Source organism: Myxocyprinus asiaticus, chromosome 25 (assembly GCF_019703515.2).
Source record: "Myxocyprinus asiaticus isolate MX2 ecotype Aquarium Trade chromosome 25, UBuf_Myxa_2, whole genome shotgun sequence".
NCBI classification, from domain to species: Eukaryota; Metazoa; Chordata; class Actinopteri; order Cypriniformes; family Catostomidae; genus Myxocyprinus; species Myxocyprinus asiaticus.
The window spans coordinates 29779263-29805168 of record NC_059368.1 but is presented as its reverse complement, the minus strand read 5'-3'; the positions used below and the strand labels follow the sequence as shown (position 1 = coordinate 29805168).

Here is a 25906-nt window from a genome sequence, read left to right as displayed (position 1 = left end):
TTGTTTTATTTTGTTTTAAGTTGTTTTATTATTTTACATTAAACTTTATGTTGACTGTTCAGCCGGTTCCCGCCTCCTCCTTGCCTGTCCTTTAACTGTTATAGTGGTGCCAAAACCCGGGAGGGAGGAGGGATGCGCTGTTGCAGAGTCCTCACCGCTGCCATCCACCAGGGTGGAGGAGGCAGAACCGGCTGAACAGTAAACATAAAGTTTTAATGTCAAACTTAACTTAAAGCAAACAAAAACAAGCACACACGTGTAGCGCGGCCACGTGCATCTCTTTCTCTCTCGAACCGGTGTATCCGGCTGCCCTTTATCTCGCTATCCCGCTGATTCAGCGCCGGCCATGGTCCATCACGGCCTGGCCACGCCCTCTTCCTTGTCACACTCTATATATACAGTTGTGCTCAAAAGTTTGCATACCCTGGCAGAAATTGTGAAATTTTGGCATTGATTTTGAAAATATTACTGATCATGCAGTCTTTTATTTAAGGATAGTGATCATATGAAGCCATTTATTATCACATAGTTGTTTGGCTCCTTTTTAAATCATAATGATAACAGAAATCACCCAAATGGCCCTGATCAAAAGTTTACATACCCTTGAATATTTGCCGTTTTTACAGACACAAAAAAAGTCTCTGGAAAAAAACAGTGTGGTTGTTTCAAGGAGCACAATACGACGATACTTGAACAAAAATGAGCTGCATGGTCGAGTTGCCAAAAAGAAGCCAATGCCACAAAAAAAGCCCGGTTACAATATGCCCAACAACACCTTGACACACCTCACAGCTTCTGGCACACTGTAATTTGGAGTGACTAAACCAAAATAGAGCTTTATGGTCACAACCATAAGCGCTATGTTTGGAGAGGGGTTAACGAATATTGTCCAGAGCATCCTGTATTTCTCCTGAGGTTACCTGTGGGTTTTTCTTTGTATCCCGAACAATTCTTCTAGCAGTTGTGGCTGAAATCTTTCTTGGTCTACCTGACCTTGGCTTGGTATCAAGAGATCCCCGAATTTTCCACTTCTAAATAAGTGATTGAACAGTACTGACTGGCATTTTCAAGGCTTTGGATATCTTTTTATATCCTTTTCCATCTTTATAAAGTTCCATTACCTTGTTACGCAGGTCTTTTGACAGTTATTTTCTGCTCCCCATGGCTCAGTATCTAGCCTGCTCAGTGCATCCACGTGAGAGCTAACAAACTCATTGACTATTTATACACAGACACTAATTGCAATTGAAAAAGCCACAGGTGTGGGAAATTAACCTTTAATTGCCATTTAAACCTGTGTGTGTCACCTTGTGTGTCTGTAACAAGGCCAAACATTCAAGGGTATGTAAACTTTTGATCAGGGCCATTTGGGTGATTTCTGTTATCATTATGATTTAAAAAGGAGCCAAACAACTATGTGATAATAAATGGCTTCATATGATCACTATCCTTACATTTTTGCATGATCAGTCATATTTTCAAAATCAATGACAAAATTTCACAATTTCTGTCAGGGTATACAACTCTCTCTCTCTCTCTCTCTCTCTCGCTCTCTCTCTCTCTCTCTCTCTCTCTCTATATATATATATATATATATACATACATATATATACACACACATATACTCTGGCGGCCAAAAGTTTGGAATAATGTACAGATTTTGCTGTTTCGGAAGGAAATTGGTACTTTAATTCACCAAAGTGGCATTCAACTGATCACAAAGTATAGTCAGGACATTACTGATGTAAAAAACAGCACCATCACTATTTGAAAAAAGTAATTTTTGATCAAATCTAGACAGGCCCCATTTCCAGTAGCCATCACTCCGCAACACCTTATCCTTGAGTAATCATGCTAAATTGCTAATTTGGTACTAGAAAATCACTCGCCATTATATCAAACACAGTTGAAAGCTATTTGGTTCATTAAATGAAGCTTAACTTTGTCTTTGTGTTTGTTTTTGAGTTGCCACAGTATGCAATAGACTGGCATGTCTTAAGGTCAATATTAGGTCAAAAATGGCAAAAAAGAAACTGCTTTCTCTAGAAACTCATCGGTCAATCATTGTTTTGAGGAATGAAGGCTATACAATGCTTGAAATTGCCAAAAAACTGAAGATTTCATACAAAGGTGTACACTACAGTCTTCAAAGACAAAGAACAACTGGCTCTAACAAGGACATAAAGAGACGTGGAAGGCCAGATGTACAACTAAACAAGAGGATGAGTACATCAGAGTTTCTAGTTTGAGAAATAGACACCTCACATGTCCTCAGCTGACAGCTTCATTGAATTCTAGCCCGCTCAACACCAGTTTCATTTACAACAGTAAAGAGAAGACTCAGGGGTGCAGGCCTTATGGGAAGAATTGCAAAGAAAAAGCCACTTTTGAAACAGAAAAACAAAAAGAAAAGGTTAGAGTGGGCAAAGAAACAGACATTGGACAACAGATAATTGGAAAAGAGTGTTATGGATCTTAACCCCATTGAGTTTTTGTGGGATCAGCTAGACTGTAAGGTGCATGAGAAGTGCCTGCCAAGACAGCCACATCTATGGCAAGTGCTACAGGAAGTGTGGGGTGAAATGTCACCTGAGTATCTGGACAAACTGACAGCTAGAATGCCAAGGATCTGCAAAGCTGTCATTGCTGCACGTGGAGGATTTTTTGAAGTCGTTTAAGAAGTTCTGAATTTAAAAAAAATTAAATTGTAATAGTAATTTTTCACATTATTAATGTTCTGACTATACATTGTGATCAGTTGAATACCACTTTGGTGAATAAAAGTGGCAATTTCTTTCCATAAGAGCAAAATCTGTACATTATTCCAAACTTTTGGCCGCCTGTGTGTGTGTGTGTGTGTGTGTATGTATATATATATGAAGGGGTGTACGTGGTCTTCGAGTCATTAAACTTATTTTTTTAACCACTCCACAGATATAATATTAGCAAACTATAGTTTTGGCAAGTCGTTTAGGACATCTACTTTGTGCATGACACGAGTAATTTTTCCAATAATTGTTTACAGACTGTTTCACTTTTAATTGACTATATCACAATTCCAGTGGGTCAGAAGTTTACATACACTAAGTTAACTGTGCCTTTAAGCAGCTTGTAAAATTCCAGAAAATTATGTCAGTCCTTTAGGCAATTAGCCAGTTAGCTTCTGATAGGACTGAATTGGAGTCAATTGGAGATGTACCTGTGGATGTATTTTAAGGCCTACCTTCAAACTCGGTGCCTCTTTGCTTGACATCATGGGAAAATCAAAAGAAATCAGCCAAGACCTCAGAAAAAAAATTGTGGACCTCCACAAGTCTGGTTCATCCTTGAGAGCAATTTCCAAATGCCTGAAGGTACCAGGTTCATCTATACAAACAATAGTACGCAAGTATAAACACCATGGGACCACGCAGCTATCATACTGCTCAGGAAGGAGACACATTCTGTCTCCTAGAGATGTACGTAGTTTGGTGCGAAAAGTGCAAATCAATCCCAGAACAACCGCAAAGAACCTTGTGAAGATGCTGGAGGAAACAGGTAGACAAGTATCTATATCCACAGTAAAACGAGTCCTATATTGATATAACCTGAAAGGCTGCTCAGCAAGGAAGAAGCCACTGCTCCAAAACCACCATAAAAAAGCCAGACTGCAGTTTGCAAGTGCACATGGGGACAAAGATCGTACATTTTGGAGAAATGTCCACTGGTCTGATGAAACGACCATCTTTATGTTTGGAGGAAAAAGAGTGAGGCTTGCAAGCCGAAGAATACTATCCCAACCGTGAAGCATGAGGGTGGCAGCATCATGTTGTGGGGGTGCTTTGCTGCAGGGGAGAATGGTGCACTTCACAAAATAGATGGTATAATGAGGAAGGAAAATTATGTGGATATATTGAAGCAACATCTCAAGACATCAGCCAGGAAGTTAAAGCTCATTTGTAAATGGGTCTTCCAAATGGACAATGACCTTAAGCATACCTCCAAAGTTGTGGCAATATGGCTGAAGGACAACAAAGTCAAGGTATTGGAGTGGCCATCACAAAGCCTTGACCTCAATCTGATAGAAAATTTGTGGGCAGAACTGAGAAGGCATGTGCAAGCAAAAGGAGGCCTACAAACCTGAATCAGTTTCACCAGTGTCTGGAGGAATGGGCCAAAATTCCAGCAACTTATTGTGAGAAGCTTGTGGAAGGCTACCCAAAATGTTTGACCCAAGTTAAACAATTTAAAGGCAGTGTTACCAAATATTAACAAAGTGTATGTAAACTTCTGACCCACTGGGAATGTGATGAAAGAAATAAAAGCTGAAATAAATCATTCTCTTTTTTTTTTTTTTTTCGATTAAATGTCAGGAATTGTGAAAAACCCACAGAGGAACACAGAAGAATAACAAAAAGAAAAAAAAAATATTGGCATAGATTTTTGCTGGTAACCGATACTTCCAAAAAGCAACTATCAGCACGATTAATTAGCAAAAACGATATATTGGTCTACCTCTAATGTCTTTCGTAAAGGACTGTAGGGAATTGCAGTTGTACATTACAATGTGCTTACACTTTTTGTGTTGTAGCGGACCACTGTGAAGCGGACTTGTATAAAATCACTGCCCAGCGTGCTGGTCATCCATCTCATGCGCTTCGGCTTCGACTGGGAAAGTGGCCGGTCCATCAAATACGACGAGCAGATCAAAGTAAGATCATTGTATCAAGAGACTGCTGTTTTGTCAGTATCGACCTGGGTCCAAAAATTAACTTTTGCCATACCTCTCAATGGAGGTCGAATTGAGAATTTGACATTTTATTTTATTTTTGTGTTTTAGAGCACATTTTTTACATTATGCATTATTTATATTTAAAATGTTTACAGAGTAAAAGATGTTTGTAGATGCTCAAGTTGTGACTTTTTGTGATGCTTTAACACTAGAATCACTTACATGAGGGAGGGTATACGGGAGCCCCTTAGACGACAGGGCGGGAAATGTTATTTTTTTTCTGAAATAGTTTTACATGTTATTTTACATTCCCTCGCAATAAGTTTTGCATCCCCTTGCAATAGTTTTGCGTTCCCTCGCAATACATTTACCATGGTTTTGCTACAGTAACTGTATTTTAAAGGAATGTCCAGGTTCAATACAAGTTAAGTTCAATCGACAGCATTTGTGGCATAATGTTGATTACCACAAAAATGTATTTTGACTCGTCCCTCCTTTTCTTTAAAAAATTAAAAATCTGGGTTACATTGAGGCACTTAAAATGGAAGTGAATAAGGACAATGAAAGTGAATGTGAACAGTTTTTGGAGGGTTTAAAAACAGAAATGTGAAGCTTATAATTTTATAAAAGCTCTTGCATTAATTCTTTTGTTAAAACTCATGTATTATTTGCACTGTAAAGTTGTTTACATTTTCATTTTTACAGTCATTTTAGGGTTTAAGGATTTGTTGACATTATGTTGTCATAGCAACGAAGTTGTAAAATTGGCTATAACTTTATACAGAAAAGGTTATTAAGTGATTATATCATGCTAAAGTCATTTTTACATGCATATTGTTTATGTCTTGTTGCTATACTTTTGAAACAGTGAGTATTTTAACATAAAAAATGGCCACCATTCACTTCCATTGTAAGTGCATCACTGTAACCCAGATTTGTATTTTTTAAAAAGGAGGGACGAGTCGAAATTAATGTTTGTGGTAATCAACATTATGCCACAAATGCTGTCGATTTAGCTTAACTTGTATTGAACCCGGAATATTCCTTTAACCATGATTTTCGTAGGACACCATAGTAATAATACAGGAAAACGAAAAATATGGTATTTCAAATTTCCCATAATTTTCAAACTGAATAAAAATAAATCAGAATTTTGTGGTTATGGTTTTACTACAAAAACCATAGTTTAACTGTGATTACTCTAGTAGTTTAAACATGGTATTTGTAGTAAAACCATACTCACAAGATTTACCATGGTTAATCTTTAGTAAAGCCAAGGTTACTATATGGATACAGTTTATGGTATTAAAACCAAGGTTTCCACCAAAAAAACATGGTTACTTTACATATTTTTCTATGATAATACTATAGTAAAATCATGGTTTCCAGTAAAAAAAAAAAAAATGGTTAACCTACTACTGTGATGGTAACTAAAATACTACTGAAGTAAAACCATTTAAAATGTTGTGAGGAAAGATAAAACTCTTGAGAGGGGACGTAAAATGTTGTGCAATTACCATAGTTTTCGTTTTCCTTTATTATTACTATGGTTTCACTATGAATATCTTGGTTAAATATGATAACTATAGTAAAACCATGGTAAATTTATTTCGAGAGCACGCAAAAATATTTTAGGTAAAAAGGATCCCGCCCTGTCCTCTAATGGGCTCCGTAAGGGTCAGACTGTCATGCTTACGGTTCGACTTTAACCATGTATTATGTTGCAATTCCTAATGAAGTTACAGACCAACTGGCAAGTTATTTTTTACTCTCGTTTGTTACTTTGTGAGTGTTAACTCTGTATCCTGGGTGCAGCTAACAATCAAATCCATAATTGATTTATCCAGGGTTTCTAAATCTTTTCCTGGAGTGCCACTGACACTACACATTTCGGATCAGGTGTGTTAAATAAAGGAGACATCCAAAATGTGTAGTGTTAGTTGTACTGCATGAAAGGATTGAGAAACACTTGATTAATCTGTTATTATTTCTTTAACTAATCGATTTGCATCCACTAAGCAAACCTCAGTAAGATGTGTTCACTCTGTGATTTAAGTTCCCCTGGGTGCTGAACATGGAGCCATATACGGTGTCAGGAATGGCCCGTCAGGACTCCAGTGCGGATCATGGGGAGAACGGGAGAGGGGGCGAGGTTGGCTCTGGAGGATCGCCTCGGAAGAAAGTCACCATCTCGGAGAATTACGAACTGGTGGGAGTGGTGGTGCACAGTGGACAGGCCCACGCAGGACACTATTACTCTTTCATTAAAGACCGCCGGTGAGGGCAATTTATGCCCCAAAGTGTAATGCTTGGGGTTAGAGTTTGGTCAGATCCCTAATCCTTAGTATGAGCTACAGTGTAGCAATAGTGATGCTTGCTTTGCAAATACCTTTAATAATCAAATGCATCATAATGTTGCATAAGGCTTATACTTAATGATCCCAGATGGCTTGTTTTTAAACAATACGTTTATAAAGTTCTGCAGAGTCTATTTGCGTAATACAGTCTATATATAGTTCATAGGCATACTTTTGCAACCACACCCTCTGAAACATGGAATTTATGAAAATGGGAGATCTTTTTGCCCCATTGTGTGTGTATGTATGTGTAGTTATGGGCTTGTGCTTCTGTTGGTGGCCAGAGTGTTTTATGATCGGCTAAAATTGTCCCATATGCTTGGCAGGATGATGCCTCTTAACTGGAGCATTCTTTCAGGGGTTGAAGGATTGTGGTGGCAACCACTATGAACTAAGCAGTATCTGTTTCCCACAATCATCCTCTCTTGTCTTTTAGGGGTAGTGCTCGAGGACGCTGGTATAAGTTTAATGACAATGTTGTAGAAGAGTTTGATATGAACGATGAGACTCTGGAGTATGAGTGTTTTGGAGGGGAATACAGACCAAAAGTCTATGACCAGTGTAAGTTTACTTTCATATAAATACACTAACACAGCATATCCTACCCTTATCCCAGATGGGTTTAAATGTCACGTAGTGAGGTTTTCACAGTGACTCTTTGCGTTTCTATTGAGATTTTATATTTTGATACTGTCGAGAGAGTGGTAGATGGAATATCGTATGAATATTGACTGATATTCACACGTTTCTAATTCATGGGTTATTGATTCTTTAATGTCGGGTCTACCAATTAATGGCACAGTTTGATGGGTCTTTTAATAGTAGTACCCAACAACAGCATTACACCACTGTAAGAAGAAAATTGCCATACAACTTTGCTTAATCTTAGGCCATAAATTGTAATAATATTTACTATTACTAATGCCAATAAATGTATGCCCGATATTTTCTATATATTAATATGTATTATTATTAATGCCAGTATATTGTTGCCACAAATTTTCTGTATAATAATAATGTTTATTATTATTATGTCAATATATTTATGCCTCACATTTTCTATATATGAAGAATAATATTTATTAATAATATTAATGGCAATATATTTATGCCACAAATTTTCTATATTGTAATATGTATTATATAGGATTTGTATTAATAATAAAAATATATTAGGGGGGCCTGGGTAGCTCAGAAAGTAAAGACACTGACTACCACACCTGGAGTCGCAAGTTCGAATCCAGGACGTGCTGAGTGACTCCAGTCAGGCTTCCTAAGCAACCAAATGGCCCGGTTGTTAGGGTGGGTGGAGTCACGTTGGGTTAGCCTCCTCATGGTTGCTATAATGTGGTTCTCGCTTTCGGTGGGGCACATGGTGAGTTGTGCGTGGATGCCGTGGAGAATAGCGTGGGCCTCCACACGCGCTACGTCTCCACAGTAATGCGCTTAACAAGCCAATTGATAAGATGCGCGGATTGACGGTCTCAGACGCGGAGGCAATTGAGATTCATCCTCCGCCACCCAGATTGAGGCGAGTCACTATGCCACCACGAGGACTTAGAGCGCATTGGGAATTGGCCATTCCAAAAATTATAATAAAAATATATTTATAATGCCTATTATTAGGTTTTTATTGTGTAATCAATTGATTATTTAAATTTCTACATTTTTATTATTATTATTTTTTTGGCAGATGTTTTTATGCGAAGTAACTTATCAGTGCGTTTAAGCTTTATATTTCATAAGTATGTGTGCTCCCTGCAGGGGACTTTTGGGTCCCCTGACAGCTTTGCACTCTGGGCACCCTATCGTATAGCAACCCATTCAAGGTTTTTTTTTATTTTCTTTGAAAAGCTATCATTATTAAAGGGATAGATCCCACAAAAATGAAAATTATCTCATCATGTATTCACCCTCATGCCATCCCAGATGTGTATGACTTTCTTTCTTCTGCAGAACACAAACGAAGATTTTTAAAAGAAGCCTTGTAAGTCCTCATAATGCAAATGAATGGTGGACAGAACCCTAAAGCTCCAAAAAGCAAAAGGCTGCATATAAGTAATCCATACGACTCCAGTGGTTAAATCAATATCTTCCGAAATGATTTGATAGGTGTGGGTGAGAAACAGATCAATATTTAAGTCCTTTTTTCTATAGATTTTGACTTTCACATTATTCATACATATTGCCCCCTACTTGTCGGGGCTGGTCAAAGGAGATTTATAGTAAAAAGGGATTTAAATATTGATCTGTTTCTCACCCACACCTATCACAACACTTCTGAAGATACAGATTTAACCACTGGAGTCTTATTTAATGCTGCCTTTACATGCTTTTTGGAGCTACAACGTTCTAGCCACCATTTACTTGCACTGACTGTATCTGCAGAGCTATTTTTCTAACAATCTTCATTCATGCTCTGCAGAAGAAAGAAAGTCATACACAAGGAAAAGTATTGGGGTTTCGACTGGGCCCCCTGTCTGTCCAGGGCCCTTAGAATCATCCCACCATTCACCCACGCCCCACCCATCCCGTAACAACAACACTGGTTCCCTGTGTATCGAACCCATGATCTTACTATTGCTAGTGCCATGCGCTGCCAGTTAAGCAACAGGCTTTTTAGTTAATATAGTTAAAATAAAGCAATAATTAAAAATTGGTAGTACATATCAGTTAACGAACACAAACATAATTGGTATTGGCTCGAAAAAACAATATTGGTTGATCTCTAATGTGTTCATGTGCTATAGCTAATCCATACCCGGACATGCGGAGGCGCTACTGGAATGCCTACATGCTGTTTTACCAACGTATCAGTGACCAGAACTCCCCAGTGCTGCCTAAAAAGAGCCGGGTCAGCATCATGAGACAGGAGGCAGAGGATCTCTCACTGTGAGTTGACATCTTATCTCTCGGTCTATGAAGATTTGAATAATAGGGATGCGCATAAATGCTCTGATTCAAAATCCTTCCTCTCAGGTCAGCCCCCTCCTCTCCAGAGATCTCACCCCAATCCTCCCCACGCCCACCCAGAGCCAATAACGACCGCCTCACCCTGCTCACACGGCTGGTCAAGAAAGGAGAGAAGAAGGGGCTATTTGTGGAGAAGATGCCAGCCAGGATCTATCAGGTTGAGTTTAATGGCCTGTTCACACCAAGTCCAGTGTGACTAAATAATATAAAAATGCATAAAATATTTGCAAAAACTATTTACAACGATGCTACATTTGTTCATATCTGAATGAATTGCTCAACATCCAGACTATTGAACATCTTGTGCAATGCACTCATACAGGATGAAACCATGTTTGAGTTACAGTTAATAAAAAAGGATGTCCATAATTTCATGTACTGATTCAGACAGGATTGGGAACCCCCATCTTTGCTAAGATGGGAGTGTCGATCATTTGGATGTGTTACAGAAGGTCATGTGCTCTGGATGTGTGTATCACGAAACTTATTTAAGACATGTTTTGAGGGATTTCACAAGTGTTTATGAATGTCTGAAATATACTCCTGATTGTTGGATGTGTAGACGGTGAGAGATGATAATCTGAAGTTCATGAAGAACAGAGATGTATATAACTGCGATTACTTCAGCTTCACTCTGTCGCTGGCCTCTGTCAATGCGGTAAGCGCTTTTAATTTTTTGTCACAGCCAAGAACAACTCTGATATTCATTTGATAACTGCCCATCTATAAGCACTATATACAGTATATTCCATCAGATCAACTTAACGCTTTACCGTTTTCTTTCTCTCAGACGAAGTTGAAGCATCCGTTGTATCAGGCCATGGCGCAAACCAGTCTGCAGCTAGCTGTCCAGTTCCTTTTCCACACATACCTGCGCACCAAAAAAAAACTCAGGTGGGATGTTGCTCTCTGTTCACAATACATATACTCAAGAAATGTTTACGCTTAGTCAGAATTTAGGGCATTAAAAACATTTTTTATTTATTAATTATCTAATTGACTAACTGATTAGTTGATGAACGCCACTTGCAAAGGTGTCATATCTTTAAATGTACCTTTCAGATCATTGATATCTGAAAACCTACTTTAACTTTCAGAACTCAAAATGTATTCCCATGTCCAAAAAGGCATTTTTTATGATTCAGAAGCTAGATCCGTTTTTTCAGTTGCTTACAAAACTTATCTTCCCTATCAGTAAATGCTGAAAATTCAACATTGGAATATTTTGATGCCAAAAATTGTTTGCAAATATTTCATACATTTGTGCTATTTAAACACATTGGACATGACACCATGTGGGAAGTCTGACGTCTAGCTCTTGACTCTCTCTCAGGGTGGACACAGAGGAGTGGATCGCTACAGTCGAGGTTCTGTTGTCCAAGAGTAGCGAGGCGTGCCAGTGGATGGTGCAGTACCTGGTGGCACCTGAAGGACGAGAGATCATAAGGTGAGTGAGAAAGATCACACACAAACAAAATACAGTGCCCTAAAAAGTATTTGGACACCTTAAGGCACATTTTAAAATGTACCAATGTCATTGCATTAGATTACAAAAAATTTAATCAAGTGGCCAAAACACATATCACAGAAGCACAATTTTTAAGCAAAATTTTAACAAAAAGACGTTTGTTAGGTTTGAAATGATAAAACTAAAAATTAAGACAAAAGTATTTGGACACTTTCTGGTTGTCAAACATATGCTCTACACCTGTACACCTACTATTTCATGTGATTATCAAATCAGCCAGTTGTATGGCAGTGCATAAAATCATGCAGATACAGATCAGGAACTTCAGTTAATATTCACATCAACCATTAGAATGGGGGAAAACTGTGATATCAGCGATTATTACCGTGGCATGATTTTTGGTGCCAGATGGGCTGGTTTGAGTATTTCTGTAACTGCTGATCCCCTGGAATTTTCACACACAACAGTCTCTAGAGTTTACTCAGAATGGTGCCAAAAAGAAAAAATATCCAGTGAGCAGCAGTTCTGTGGATGGAAATGCCTTGTTGATGAGAGAGGTCAACAGAGAATGGCCAGACTGGTTTGAGCTGACAGAAGGGCTAACAGTAACTCAGATAACTGCTCTGTACAGTTGTTGTGAGCAGAATAGCATCTCAGAATGCACAACACGTCAAACCTTGAGGCGGATGGGCTACAACAGCAGAAGACCACATTGAGCACTTTATTAGGACCATAGTGTTCCAAATAAAGTGCTCGGTGAGTGTAGTGGAACATGTCCATAGTTAATGTGGTGAGAACTGTGTGAACGAGATGGGAATTGATTTCATACATCCACTAAAAAATCACCAGTTGGTTAAAAGTAACTGCAGGCTCAGAAAAAAATACAATTAGTTTTGAATCATTATTTGTTTGCAGATAGCACTTGGTTTGAAATTGTTTCATGTGGCTTAAGTTTCCAAATACTTTTTAACTTGTCTGAATTAGTAAACAGATTGCGGGTACAGCACGGGACCCATCTTTATGACGGTAGCCTATGAAAGGAACAGTGGTGTGCTCCTTCCCTCCGTAGTGCTAGGGTCTTCTCCTTGGGCAAGAGAGAACAACCCTCAAGCCCCCCTTGATAGGGTCACAGCTATAAAGGTTTTTCCACCACTCTGTAAGAACCCAGAATTTAATAGATCCCTTTTTTACCTCTTTACTATTATAAGAAATTGGAAAAGAGATGACTCGTCTGCCGTGAGTTGCGACCTGTGTTGGTGGAGGAGGAGATCCTGGTCCCTGAGAAATGCGGTTTGCTGCGGACTCCGTTATTTCAGCACGGTACTTTGGTGGAATGGCTTGGTCCAATCAATCGGCTGGTCAAGACTTGCCCTGGGACTGCTCTGTGTAGGATAACTGAACATCAAATATTTCTCAGACTACCAGTAGGCGTTGGCTAAGGTTCAGTCAAGTAAATTGAGCAACTTGTTGCTCAGTTTGCTTGAGTATATCATCCCTGTATCCCTGATGCATAATCTGCTGCAGATCCGCGGTGCTGTGCATCCCTCTCTTTTGGGCTCCAAGGTGGGTGGGGAGCAGAGATGATGAAACTGAAAACCTAAAACATGGCTACAAAACACACCTCAAAAAAACATTTTTTGGACTTGGACACTGATAATACTTCAGAAAACAAATGTGCCTCTATACCGAATAATGATGACTGGCCAAAATGTATCATCATTGAAGCTGCTGCTCCAGACTTTCCAATCAACAAGCTTTCCCCTTTTGATATACAAAAGGGTATTGCAGGAATTGCAGGTACAGTTAAAGGAGTGAAAAAGCTTCGATCTGGTCAATTTCTTGTGGAGTGCAGTAAAATGGCCAATGCTGAAAACCTACTACATGCCAGCATGTTAGCTGGAGTACAGATAAAGACTTTCCCTCAGCCAACTCTGAATTACAGTAAAGGAGTAATCCGCACTAGAGAGCTGGACAACATGGATGAAGAAGAAATAACACATGAGCTCAAGACTCAAGGAGTAACAAATGTTAAAAGAATAATAATCAAGAGAGAAGAGCGAACAATCAAAACTAGTATGTACATCCTCACTTTTAATAAACCGCTATTTCCAGAAAAAAATGTAATTGGATACCTAAGTGTTCCGGTGGACCAATTTGTACCCAACCCTCTGCGGTGTTTCAACTGTCAAAGGTATGGACATGGATCCAATGGGCAACTGTGGGGAGGAGGGCCATGACAAAGAGGGTTCTGAATAACCACTAAATGTTGTAACTGCTCAGGTGACCACGCAGCTGCATCAAAACAGTGTCCCATGTGGATCAAAGAAAAAGAAATACAGAAGATCAGATGTACTAAGAGAATCAGTTATCTTGAAGCAAAAAAATGGTGGCTGCTGTCCCTGAGTTTACTCTGAATAAAACCTTCGCCTCTGCTGCAAAAAAAGCTGTGAGAACAATAAATTGCCAGACAGATATTACCTGGATGCCCAAAAATAAACCCCAAACTATAAATTATAGTAATACTCCCCCAAAGAGGAAAAATACAGAAACTCAGAGTGAAACTCTCCTAAATAACATTCATTCCAATCAGAGCTCAATAACAGAAAACCAAAAAGCAAATAAAAACAATAGAAAGGCAAGCTCTTTACAATCAAAAGCACCCCAGGATGAAACTTCAAAGACCAGGCAAACTAGAGATGTGGAAATGAAAGATAGGGAACATCAAAGTAGAAGTCTGTCCCCTAAAGGCAGAATTAGGCTAACTGTCCCTATTCTTCCTAACAGGTAATGGAGAATGTTATCATCCAATGGAACTGTTGTGGTATCAGGGCTAATTTTACGGAGCTACAACGTTTAATTGCAATCACCAATCCTATAGCCATATGTCTTCAGGAAACACAATTACCATCAGATTGTACTCACTCTTTTAAAAATTTTACAATTTTTAATACCTTCGATCCCAATGCTAAGCGGGCTTCCAGTGGTACACCCATTTTAATAAGAAATTATGTGATCCATAGTCATAAATATTAAAAGCAACCTACAGGTGACAGCAGTACGACTGACTCTGCAGAAAACCAACACAGCCGTTTCTATCTACATTCCTCCAAACTCAAACTTGACACACATCGACCTAGATCACCTTGTTGCTCAGCTCCCTCCCCCCTTTATTCTCATGGATGATTTTAATAGTCACAACTTTCTGTGGGGCAGCAAGCATTGCAATACAAAAGGTAAGAAGATTGAAGATATTATAGATAACCATACTTTATGCCTTCTAAATAATGGATCAAATACCTACTTACACCCGGGACATGGAATATACTCTGCGATCGACTTAACAATTTGTCAGCCTGGATTGTACTTGGACCTATCATGGAGAGTTTGGCATGACCTCTGTGGTAGTGACCACTTCCCAATCATTGTAACCATCAAAGGAAGAGAGGAAGAAACAAATGTACAAAGATAGCAAATTAAAAAAGCTAATTGGTTTCAGTTTCAAACCCTCTGTTATGAGTGGCTTGCACGGTTCCCAGAAGACAGCCCTGATGCTATGCAGAATTTTACTAAAACGTGTATAGCTATAGCTAATGATACAGTCCCAAGAACATCTTTAAACATGACTTCCATGGTCGACTTCCATGGTTTGATAATAAATGTAAGGAAACCATAAAAGAGAGGAAGAAAGCTGAAAGGCTTTTCTTTAGACACCCGTCAACTGAAAATCTTATCAAACTCAAGATGAGTAGAGCACGAGCAAGAATCATAAATGAAGTTAAAAAGGAAAGCTGGAGAAGATTCGTTTCCAACTTGACAACAAGTACTTCATCAAACCAAATATGGAACTTGATTTGGATAATGAAGTGAAAAAACAATGGCCCTCACATACAACACATCATACAGCATGGTACACTCCTGACGTCAAAACAAGAAATTGCAAACATTCTTGCAAAAACTTTCAAAAGCAATTCAGCTATTAAGAACTGTCTTCCTGCTTTTCGAATATTTCATGCTCAACAAGAAAAAGAGAAGATTAACTTTGGCTCTAGCAATGCAGAGCCCTACAACCAACCCTTCTCCATGGAAGAGCTACAGCGAGCTATTAAAAAATCCCATGACACAGCTGTTGGACCAGATAAAGTCCACTATCAATTTTTAAAGAATCTACCCCAACTCTTTCTGAAAATGCTCCTTAGAATTTTTAACACCATCTGGATATCCGGAAAAATTCCACCCTCTTGGCATGAAGCAGAAATAATACCTATTCCAAAGCCAGGAAAAGGCCAGAGTGATCCCATAAATTATCGGCCTATAGCCTTAACCAGCTGCTTATGTAAAACAATGGAGAGGATGTTCAGTGATCGCCTGGCCTGGGTACTGGAATCTGAACATCACATAAGTAATGCCCAATGTGGTTTCAGGAAAGGCCGAAGCACTACAGATCATCTTATTTGTCTTGAAAGCTATATTCGTGATGCTTTCATTAGAAAGGAGCATGTTGTAGCTGATCTTTGATCTGGAGAAAGCCTATAACACGACGTGGAAACATGGCATTTTAAAGGATCTGTATCGAATAAATTTGAGGTCAACTGCCAGTCTTCATTGAAAAAATTTTATCGAACAGACTTTTTAGAGTAAAGATAGCAAACACTTGTCTAATCTACATAAACAAGAACTCGGAGTACCTCAAGGTAGTATTCTATCAGTATCTCTCTTTAGTATTAAAATAGACAGCATTGCGAAAGTCATTGGTTCTGATGTTCATTTTAGTTTATATGTAGACGACATCTGCATTTGCTACAGAAGCAAGTACATGCATACTATCGAGTGGAAAAATCCAACTGAAGATAAACAAAATGCACTCCTGTTCAACTCAGAATGGTTTCAAGTTCTCACAAACAAAAACTGTCTGTATGCATTTCTGTCAGCTCCGTTCGTTACACAATGAGTTGTTTATGGACGGAGTCCCCATCAAAGTCATTAAAGAGAACAGGTTCCTTGGTATCAACTTTGATAGTAAACTTTTATCCCTCATATTAAATTATTGAAAAATAAATGTTTTAAAGCTATGAACGTTTTAAAAGTTTTATCCAAAACCAAATGGGGTGCAGACAGTTCAACTCTTACGAATCTGTACAGAACCTTGATTTGCTCAAAGCTGGACTATGGAAGCATCATTTATGGATCAGCCAGGAGATCATATATACGACTTCTAGATACTGTTCACCACCAAGGTATTCGACTGGCCTTAGGAGCATACAGAACATCACCAATTCAGAGTTTATATGTGGAAGCCAATGAAGCTTCCTCAGACGCCTAAAGCTGGCCCTACAATATGCAACCAAACTGAAAACAAATAAAGAAAATCCAACCTATCCAGCAGTTTTCTCAACTCAACATTCAATACTATATGAAAGAAAACCAAGTCACATTCGTCCATTTGGCCTATGTATAAAAACCGATCTAGAGGATCTGAAAGTGGATTTAAACATTCAGGAGTAGACACATTTTTGCGAAATCCCCACATGGGATCTCAAAAAGCCCAAAATCCATCTGGATTTATCGAGAAAACAAAAATCAAAAACTCATCCGAATGAGTATTACCAACAATTCCTGGATATAAGAGCAGTGTTCCCACAACATATTCCAATATACACCGATGGATCCAAATCTGGAAATCAAGTGGCAGCAGCCTTTGCTACAAGTCAACTGTGTCAAGGCATACGCATCCCTGACCAAAGTTCGGTTTTTACTGCAGAGGCAAATGCTTTATTACTAGCACTGAAGTTCATTGAGACTGTTCCACAGAAACCCTTTTTAATGATAACTGATTCCAAATCATGTCTGGAAGCATTGAAGTCTATAAAAACCAATCACCCAACAATCGTGAAGATTTTAAACAAATTGTCATCTCTGGAATCAAAGAATTTTAATATTCCATTTTAGTAACCACTCAGGAATCTCTGGTAATGAACAAGCAGATAGTGCCGCCAAAGAAGCATTATCATCAGAACCAGTAAAATGCTCTATTCCGTTCACAGACCTAAAACCAACATTAAACGTATACACTAAAAACAAATGGCAGTCGGAATGGGATCAGTGTTTAAACAAAAAATGACAGGAAATATATCCTGTTGTTGGGACAAGACACATATTCCCTTTTAATAATCGTTGGGCTAACACACCAATTTTTACTATCTGGAGAAAATTCACCAAAGTGCCCATCCTGTCAGAACCCACTATCCATTAAACATGTCTAACTGGACTGTAACGCTTCTACACACTTGAGGAACCACTATTATTTTGTTGACACTTTTGAAAAGGTTTTTAACCAAGTAAATCTAAATTTAGTTTTAAGGTTTTTAGAAACAATGAATCTTAAACACCTTTTTTAGATTTACTCTTGAATAATTAAACTGGCTCTTGCCATGAATATAGCCATAGAAGCTGGCATGGCATTAAAAAGGAAAGAAAGAAAAAAAGAAAAGTAAACTGTTGAACTTTCACCAGCAAAAAATCACAGGCATTAACCCACAAGCAGCATGGAAAGCTGTAAATTGCACCTAAAGACAATATATTTAACATGTTCCCTCATTTTGGTGTTAGCAATTGCCCCATCTCCCAAAGCCAACAGTGATTAACAGCTAAAGTTGCATGGTTGTAAGTGTGTGGCCAAAATCATACCCTCAGCAGCATTAAGCTAAAAATCAATAGCACATGTGTGGCGTACAGGCACGGCTGCTTTCTGTCAACCTAAAAAAGGTGGGCCAGTCATGGAATGTTAATGTGAAGAGCCTGTTGTGTGCTGGTTTCTGTAAGTGTGATCTGTAGATAACTTGCACATACAGTAAGAGGGTGAGGTGCTTCCAGTTTGTGAGTGGGGGGTAATGGTGAGGTAATATGGGGTGGTAGGGGGGTGTAGTGCCCTGCTTCGGGATTGGCTGGTTCGTATCGGATGGTAGGGCTGCCCTGATATCACGCCACACCTCAGTCTAAGCCAGGGAATGTTCCGGATTGTTTTATGATCAAGCCCTGACATGCTTCCTATAAAACAAGCAATCTTTACACTTATCAATGGTGATCCAGAGCTGTAAATTCTCTAACACATTTCTCCCTGGAGGGAACCATACAACTGGCTCTGCGGGAAGAATTTCCACAGACCTCCCAACCAGCTCAGATATGCCAATATCACACTCCTACCACACTGTATGCAGCATAGTCATGCAATGTGAAAATATAGAATATTGGTCCAAAATGGATTGCGTTTGCATTAGGGGTGGAAATCATGGGGAAATGAACAATTTGGGTTCCAATTCCAGTTCAGTTTAACAATTCTGGTTCCTCTGTTCAAACTTTGGGACTGTTTGGAAACAATTCTTATTGGGTTCACTATACTCAGAAGCCTGTCATCAAATATATAATAATATATAATTTTGGATTCAGAACAGAAGTTAAAAACAGAATAGAAATAAAATGTATTATGCCAATCTAGAGGTACAAAGATATATCTTTTTTACAGATTAATCTGTGCCGATAGTTGCTTTTTGGAACTACCGGTTATTGCAAAAACTATGCCAATAGGTTTTTTATTTTTTATTATATATTCCTCCATGTTCCTCCAGAGGATTCTGCTGTTAGAACAATCTGTGTATCATTTGTTCATTTCATATTCAAAATCGGAAAAACAATAAACGACTTATTTCATTGTTAGTTTTCAAAACCAGTGTTAAAAACAAATAATGACTTGTTTTTTGTCATTTCGATTTAATGCTCAAGTTAAAAATTGGAAAAATAGCCACTGGACACTGTGCGTTTTGATTATTTGATTTCACTAATATATGGCTTGAATATTTGATTCGCCCATATGGGTGGACATGAAACGCCCCTTTCTTCTGATTGGTCAACCTGCACCGTCGTCTTCCTCAATGCTGTGAGACAGAATAAAAGTTCTCTGCTGTTTAATTGTTCAGATAAATTCGTCTCAGTTAATATTAAATTCTTTACCATTTATTCTCAAAAACATGCCATGTTTATTACAGCTGAGCTATCCTCTCTCATCAAATAGCCAAATTTATCAGACAGCCCTAAACATAAACCTGCTGTCTTTGATGTTGCTTTGGTTTGAAAAGGCATGGTTTTAAATGAGATGTTGAAAATAACCATACATTCATAATACTATTGAAGCATATGTCTACATTGTAAATACATAGGCTTACGTTTAACTGCGGGGTAAACGTTAGTTTTAAGTTATATCATATTCGTTGGAAATTCGCCTATGGTGCGTAAGGGACCGTCTGAAAACTCCACCCACAACTAAAACGTCACTGGCGTCAGAGCAGTCATTTATTTGACTATTGACTTGCATGTTGTAACATAAAAAACATTGTTATTTAAAAAAATAAAACAAACAAACAAACAAAAAAATTCACAGGTTGTAGTAGATCACCAGAGTCATGGCTGTGCATATGAGTGTACAGTGTTCACTTATTATGAAAAAAAAAATTCACAAAAAAGTGTGTTCAAAATGTGCCAAATCTTAATTGTTTCTGGTTATTATTGGTATTTTGTTGCATAATAAACTGCATCTAGGATTTTATTCATTTTGAACTCTTGTAGCCTCTATGTCTGTGCCTGTCATAGTAAGGACAGACTAAGAATTCTTTTTTTACATTCTATAAATCGATTTTAAAAACTATTGGCCAATTAATCGATTAATAGCTTTTTCTACCACCTTAGTTATCGGTATCGGCAAAATCCACTATCGGTCAACCCCTGTACAATTGTGAGAAAAAAAAAAGATTTTTATGTTTTCACAGTTATTGTGTCTTGCAACTTTCTCGTGTTGGTTATTTCTCTTAAATCTATATTTTGGATTTAGTTTTTCTCTGAGGCATATCATGTGCGGGCACATCTGCCAAGCGGCATATGAACCACAAAAAGAATTCTATTTTTAAATCTCTCAGAAATGAATCTCACTCTCAAAGATGGTTGGTTCTTGTGCACAGCAGACAAAAAATAAGATGCACTCGGATCGTCATGATGACAGCAAATTTTACGGCGGCACTGGTGTGTATATTGCAGTGTTTTATTACAGCGTTCCATCTGCACCAGGAATGCAGACCAACCAGTAAAAAAACATTATGAAAATCAGTAAAAAGAAAATGGAACAGGTTCTACATAAGAACTAATTGGTGTTGGCGGTAAACCAAGTGAACAGTTTATGGTATTAAAGGGACAGTTTACCCAAAAATGAAAGTACGTTCATCATTTACTCACTCTTCTGTTGTTCAAAATCTGCATGACTTTTTTTCTTCAGTAGAACACAGAAGGAGATGTTAGGCAGAATTTTAGCCTCTATCAACACATCTTTCATTGTATGGACATAAGATCCAATGAAAGTGAATGGTGACTGAGGCTAAAATTTTAATTCCGTATAATAGATGATTGTGTTGTTAAAGGTGTTCAGCTCTTTAAATCTCTCATTCTCTCTCTGTGTAGGATCTGTCTGTTGGAATGCAGTGTGCGTGAGGTACGTGTCGTGGTAGCCACCATCCTGGAGAAGACACTGGAGAGCGCTCTGTACTTCCAGGACACTGGGCTGGACTGTCTTTTGGATATGCTGCTGTCCCTGTTGGATAAGGACGTACTGGATAACTGCAAGAACTGCTCTCAGTACTTCAGCCTCTTCAGTAACTTTGCTCAGAGGGTGAGAAAGAATATTTAGGGAGTGACCCATATGTATTTTTATTACACCTCATTCTAGGCACAATACAGAGCGTGAGGTTGTTAGGACACAAGGTTATAACATTATTTTAAATGATTTGATCAAATTGCTTGAGATGTTGGTGGTCAAATTTTGTTCTGTTACATTGTATTCGGCTACAGCTTGACATCACAGTGTTAATTCAGGCTTCTGCACGTTAAAGGGATAGACAATTCTGTTATTAGTTGCTCACCCAAATGTTTTTACAAACCCATATGACGAAAGAAATTCGGAAGACTGTTCACGTTGCTCTTTTCCATACAATGAATGTAGTGACTAAGGGCTGTCTCATACAGGTTTGGAAACACATGAGGGTGAGTAAATGACAAAATTGTCATTTGTGGGTGAACTATACCTTTAAGCAGAGAGAAACATGTAGTCATCGGACACGTTTAGATGTGTGTTTTCATGTTCCAGGGCTATGGGCCGTGTCAACTGCTGCTCAAACATTCAGCCTATCGCCGCATGCTTGTCTTCCTGCTGGGACCCAACCGGCAAAACAACCAGGTACTACAGACACCCTCTGCTCTGTATCTTGTGTATATTGTGTTGTCTTAATGTTCCTCATGTTATCCCACATTCTCTTAATCAGTCTGTAATTCACTGTCCCACACATACTCTCTGTGTTAAGCACCGGCGCTGGAGTTCAGCACAGGCTCGAGAGTTCCTGCATCTCCACAACACACTGGCCCTGATAGTGCTGCACACAGACCTCACTTCTCAGAGGACAGAGGGTAAGAACACTCGAAGATGTGCACTACCTGTCAAAAGTTTGGACGCACCTACTCATTCTAAGATAACACAAATGGAACTATGTAGTGACCAAATATGTTATACAGATCTCAAATTTCTTATAATTTAGCTTCTTCAAAGTAGCCATTTTTGTCTAGATCAGGGGTTTTCAAACAAAATTATGCCAAGGACCCCCAAATTTGATGATCCCCATGAGAAAGACCCCCTGTGTAAGAAAAGTAGGAAACATCATATCATAAAGAATTCTTGTTTGCAAAATAAATAATTGGCTTTTATATTGTCATTGTACTAAAGCCAAAATAAATTATTAGAGCTTTCTAAATTAACGTGTAAGGCATAAATTAATTTACCACAGAAGCACTTCAAGTCTTAACTATCATGAAAACGCAGAATGAGACGTTGTCTGCAAGCGCTCTTCATATGGAGTGACGCCCTGGCGAGAATCGTGAATGCAAATCGGTGATTAATCGCGATTAACTATGAAAAAAATTTGATTAATCGCAATTTTTAAAAAAATAATCAACTGACAGCACTAGAAATTAAAATCTTTTATGTAAAAACAGAATTCTTCTCATTAAGATGTATAAACCCGAAGAGAAACGTATTAAATTCAATAAAAAAATAATACAATAAAAAACATTTTATTTTAAATATTTTAATTTATTGTGAAAAGCGCTTTATAAATACATTTATAACACTAAAATAATAAATATGGTTTCAAAGCTGCTTTACAGAAAATACTGAATTACAGATCTTATTTCTTACAAATATTTATTTTTATAATTATATATAAATTTATTTGTATTTCTTACTATGGCTGTCAATACAATAAAGTAATTGTAATCAATCTAATGATTTCAGAATGAAACAGTAATAATGTGAAATAATGTAATGTCATTAGAAATATCTTTTTCTCTAAATTTTTTTGCTGACTCTGTAGCACCTGGGGAGTTCCCAGAACCCAGTTAAAAAAACCCTGGTCTAGATTACAGCTCTAAACCAACTTCACTTAACAGTATTGAGGGAGTTCTCATGTATGCTGGAGACTTATTGACTGCTTTTCCTGCACTATATGGTCAAACTAAAATAATACATTAAAATTTTAGTTTTGTCACAAAAAAACATAGTAGGTGCAATATGCAAACATAACCAAATCTGAGCATTTAAGCATAAGCCTTTTGATCAAAAGGATTCACAAAAAGGATCACAAAAACATTAGTTCACTCATGTGTGTTCAAACTGTTGAATGGTTTTGAATGGTTCTCTGATTGTGAGTGATGAGGTAATACAGATGTTCTAATGCTGTTCTTTTATATGTTCAGCTCAAGGAGTGTTCAAGCAGAGTTCCTCTGGACTGGTGGCTCCATCTTCTCCTCTTCTACCTCTACATCCAGACATCAACACACTGCTCTTCAAACATGATGGCCAGACATATCTCATGGAGGTACTGTAATACTCTGTCTCCCTCTCTCCAACTATTCCATCACCCATAATCTGTCTCTGTTATGCACTGTTGACTTAGGCACATGTGTTTCAGGTGATGTTTGCCATGCGTGAGCTGTCCGGCCCGTTGTCATTTCTCATTGAGATGATCACATATTGCTCATTCTGTAATGAGCCTTTCTCACTGGGAGTTCTGCAGTTACTCAAGGTTGGTACCATGACAAATCTACCCCTTCCTAAAAGAAAATCCACACTTCTCATGTGAATTCTAGACAGGACAGTTTTAGTTCATTTGAGTTGTTTATAAAAAGTTTATATTGTGTTTGTGTCTTTTGAAAATGACTAGTTTTGTTTTTGTTTAGTTTCAGTATTTTAGTTTTAATACATTTTATTAGATTTAGTTTTCTTCCCTTATAACAATTTATAGTTTGTCAAGTTTTATTTTAGTTAACGAAAAGTTTTCACTGCTAGTATTCCCATTCATAATAGTTATTGTTAATGATGATTACTTCTAGAATCACCTGGAGACGGCTCCACCTCATGAACTGAAGAATGTCTTGCAGTTGCTCCTAGAGATCCTGGTGAGCGATCACTGTGTGCTGTTTTAAATGCCATTTTTTAATCACAGTTTAATGATGTAGTAATGGTATTCTTTTTACTTTTCAGATGGTAGAGGACCCTCTACAATCCCAGAGACTTAAATATGCATTTGAATCTGAAAAGGGCCTTTTGGGTGAGAACCACACCATGTGTCTCTGTATTACTTAAGTCTCCACAAAACAATGGTATTAAATTGATTTGTGCTAACGTGTGATTCTCATTCGCAGCTTTGATGAATCAGAGCAACAACGTCGACAGCAGTCGCTGCTACCAGTGTGTGAAGTTCCTGGTCACACTGGCTCAGAAGTGAGTTTAGAATATAGTTATAAAACTAGGGATGCACTGATATCGAAATTTTGGCTGAGAAATGATTTTATATTATGGCCAAGAACTGAAATAATGCCAGCTTTATAAATCTGTACTGTTTTGCCTGTTTTTAAACAAAAATACTCTCCACTCAACATGAAATCACATGCTTCCATTTGAAATTGTGCATCAAAAAAGAATACACAGTTTGATTTGGAAGTACAATTAGCTGGTCATTGCAAAATAAACCCAGACAGGGTGATCCAGATCCCAACGGGAAGGTGCTTTTTACATACCATATAAATAAATGCTCGTGAAATATTGATTTAAGTTGAATTTATTTCACCCTGTGAGAAGCAAGAGACCATTGGAGTGACAGGAAGTTATCACAGCTATGTGGGAAATCGGTTGAATAGAACAGTGGTTGGTTTTAATGTTTGGTAGGGCTGGGTATTCATATTAATTTCTCGATTCGATTCCAATTCACAAGCTGTTGTTTTGAATTTCAATTCAATATTGATTTGCATTGGTATATTTCAGTAATAATGTCCATTTTGTTGACTAATGCTATTAACTATACAGGGGACCTTCTGACTAGGTACATTGCTAAATTTTACTTTAATTTTACTAATTATATTTTATTTGTTTTTCATCATTTTGGTCACACTTTAGCTTAATTTTAAAAACGTACAAACCCATGTATTCAGTCAAAAAATATGATATTATATTGCCTATATTCTTTTTTTTTGTTACATGATTGTTGTTTAATTGGATAATTTGTACTATTTACAAGTACTAACATTGATTTGTAGAACACGTGCTAAAAATCGGTACTTTCTCTAAGAAAACTGGCAGTTTTGTAAAGAGCATCTGTAAATGAGCGCATATTAACGAAAGAGGACTCTAATGGATTTTTTTACCTCATCCGTGCTATTCATGATTTGAATTGTTACAAATTACAAATGTTTGTTTTGATGTTTTTAATCAACAATTGACTGTAAAGAACAGAAAGGATATTAAAAGTGACATTATTTAATGAAAAATTGATTGTGTGGATCTCGTCTTTGGACACACATTTACATTTATTCATTTAGCAGATGCTTTTATACAAAGCGACTACAAATGAGGAGAACAACAGAAGTGAATCATCCTAGGGAGGCATTAATTACATAAGTGCTGTAATACAAGTTTCAAAATTGTTTAGAGAAGTACCACTAGCAAGGAGGATGAGATCCTTTTAAAAAAAAAAAAAGAAGAAGAAGAAGAAGACAGTGCACTAAAGGGGCTGGGTCAAGTGCTTATAGAAGAGCTGTGTCTTTAGATGCTTATTGAAGGATGTTAGAGAACCAGCTGCTCAGGTGGAGTTCTTGAGGGCACGTAGACCGTAAGTAGTGAGTGTAGATAGGGGTGCAGAGCCAGTGGTTGTTCTGTAAGCGAGCATCAGTGCATTGAACTTAACGTGAGCAACCATTGGCAGCCAGTGCAGTTTGATGAAGAGAGGGGTGACGTGCACTCTTTTGGGCTCGTTGAAG

General features: G+C 37.9%; 1 protein-coding gene across 11 annotated transcripts in view; it reads left to right on the top strand.

Moving 5' to 3' along the window:
* Positions 1 to 25906, top strand: part of usp24 (ubiquitin specific peptidase 24) — a 112520-nt gene that overhangs the window by 72660 nt on the left and 13954 nt on the right. For 9 of the 11 annotated variants that reach the window (XM_051654570.1, XM_051654564.1, XM_051654569.1 and 6 more), the window contains 16 exons: positions 4571 to 4690; positions 6768 to 6988; positions 7505 to 7629; positions 9819 to 9960; positions 10048 to 10198; positions 10604 to 10699; positions 10832 to 10935; positions 11375 to 11488; positions 21008 to 21215; positions 21690 to 21779; positions 21904 to 22006; positions 23348 to 23469; positions 23548 to 23676; positions 23984 to 24049; positions 24135 to 24201; positions 24296 to 24374. In XM_051654570.1, the coding sequence (XP_051510530.1) occupies positions 4571 to 4690; positions 6768 to 6988; positions 7505 to 7629; positions 9819 to 9960; positions 10048 to 10198; positions 10604 to 10699; positions 10832 to 10935; positions 11375 to 11488; positions 21008 to 21215; positions 21690 to 21779; positions 21904 to 22006; positions 23348 to 23469; positions 23548 to 23676; positions 23984 to 24049; positions 24135 to 24201; positions 24296 to 24374 (1937 nt within the window). The remainder of the gene's footprint in view (positions 1 to 4570; positions 4691 to 6767; positions 6989 to 7504; positions 7630 to 9818; positions 9961 to 10047; positions 10199 to 10603; positions 10700 to 10831; positions 10936 to 11374; positions 11489 to 21007; positions 21216 to 21689; positions 21780 to 21903; positions 22007 to 23347; positions 23470 to 23547; positions 23677 to 23983; positions 24050 to 24134; positions 24202 to 24295; positions 24375 to 25906) is intronic. The other 2 variants (XM_051654568.1, XM_051654565.1) reach the window with 1 other exon arrangement.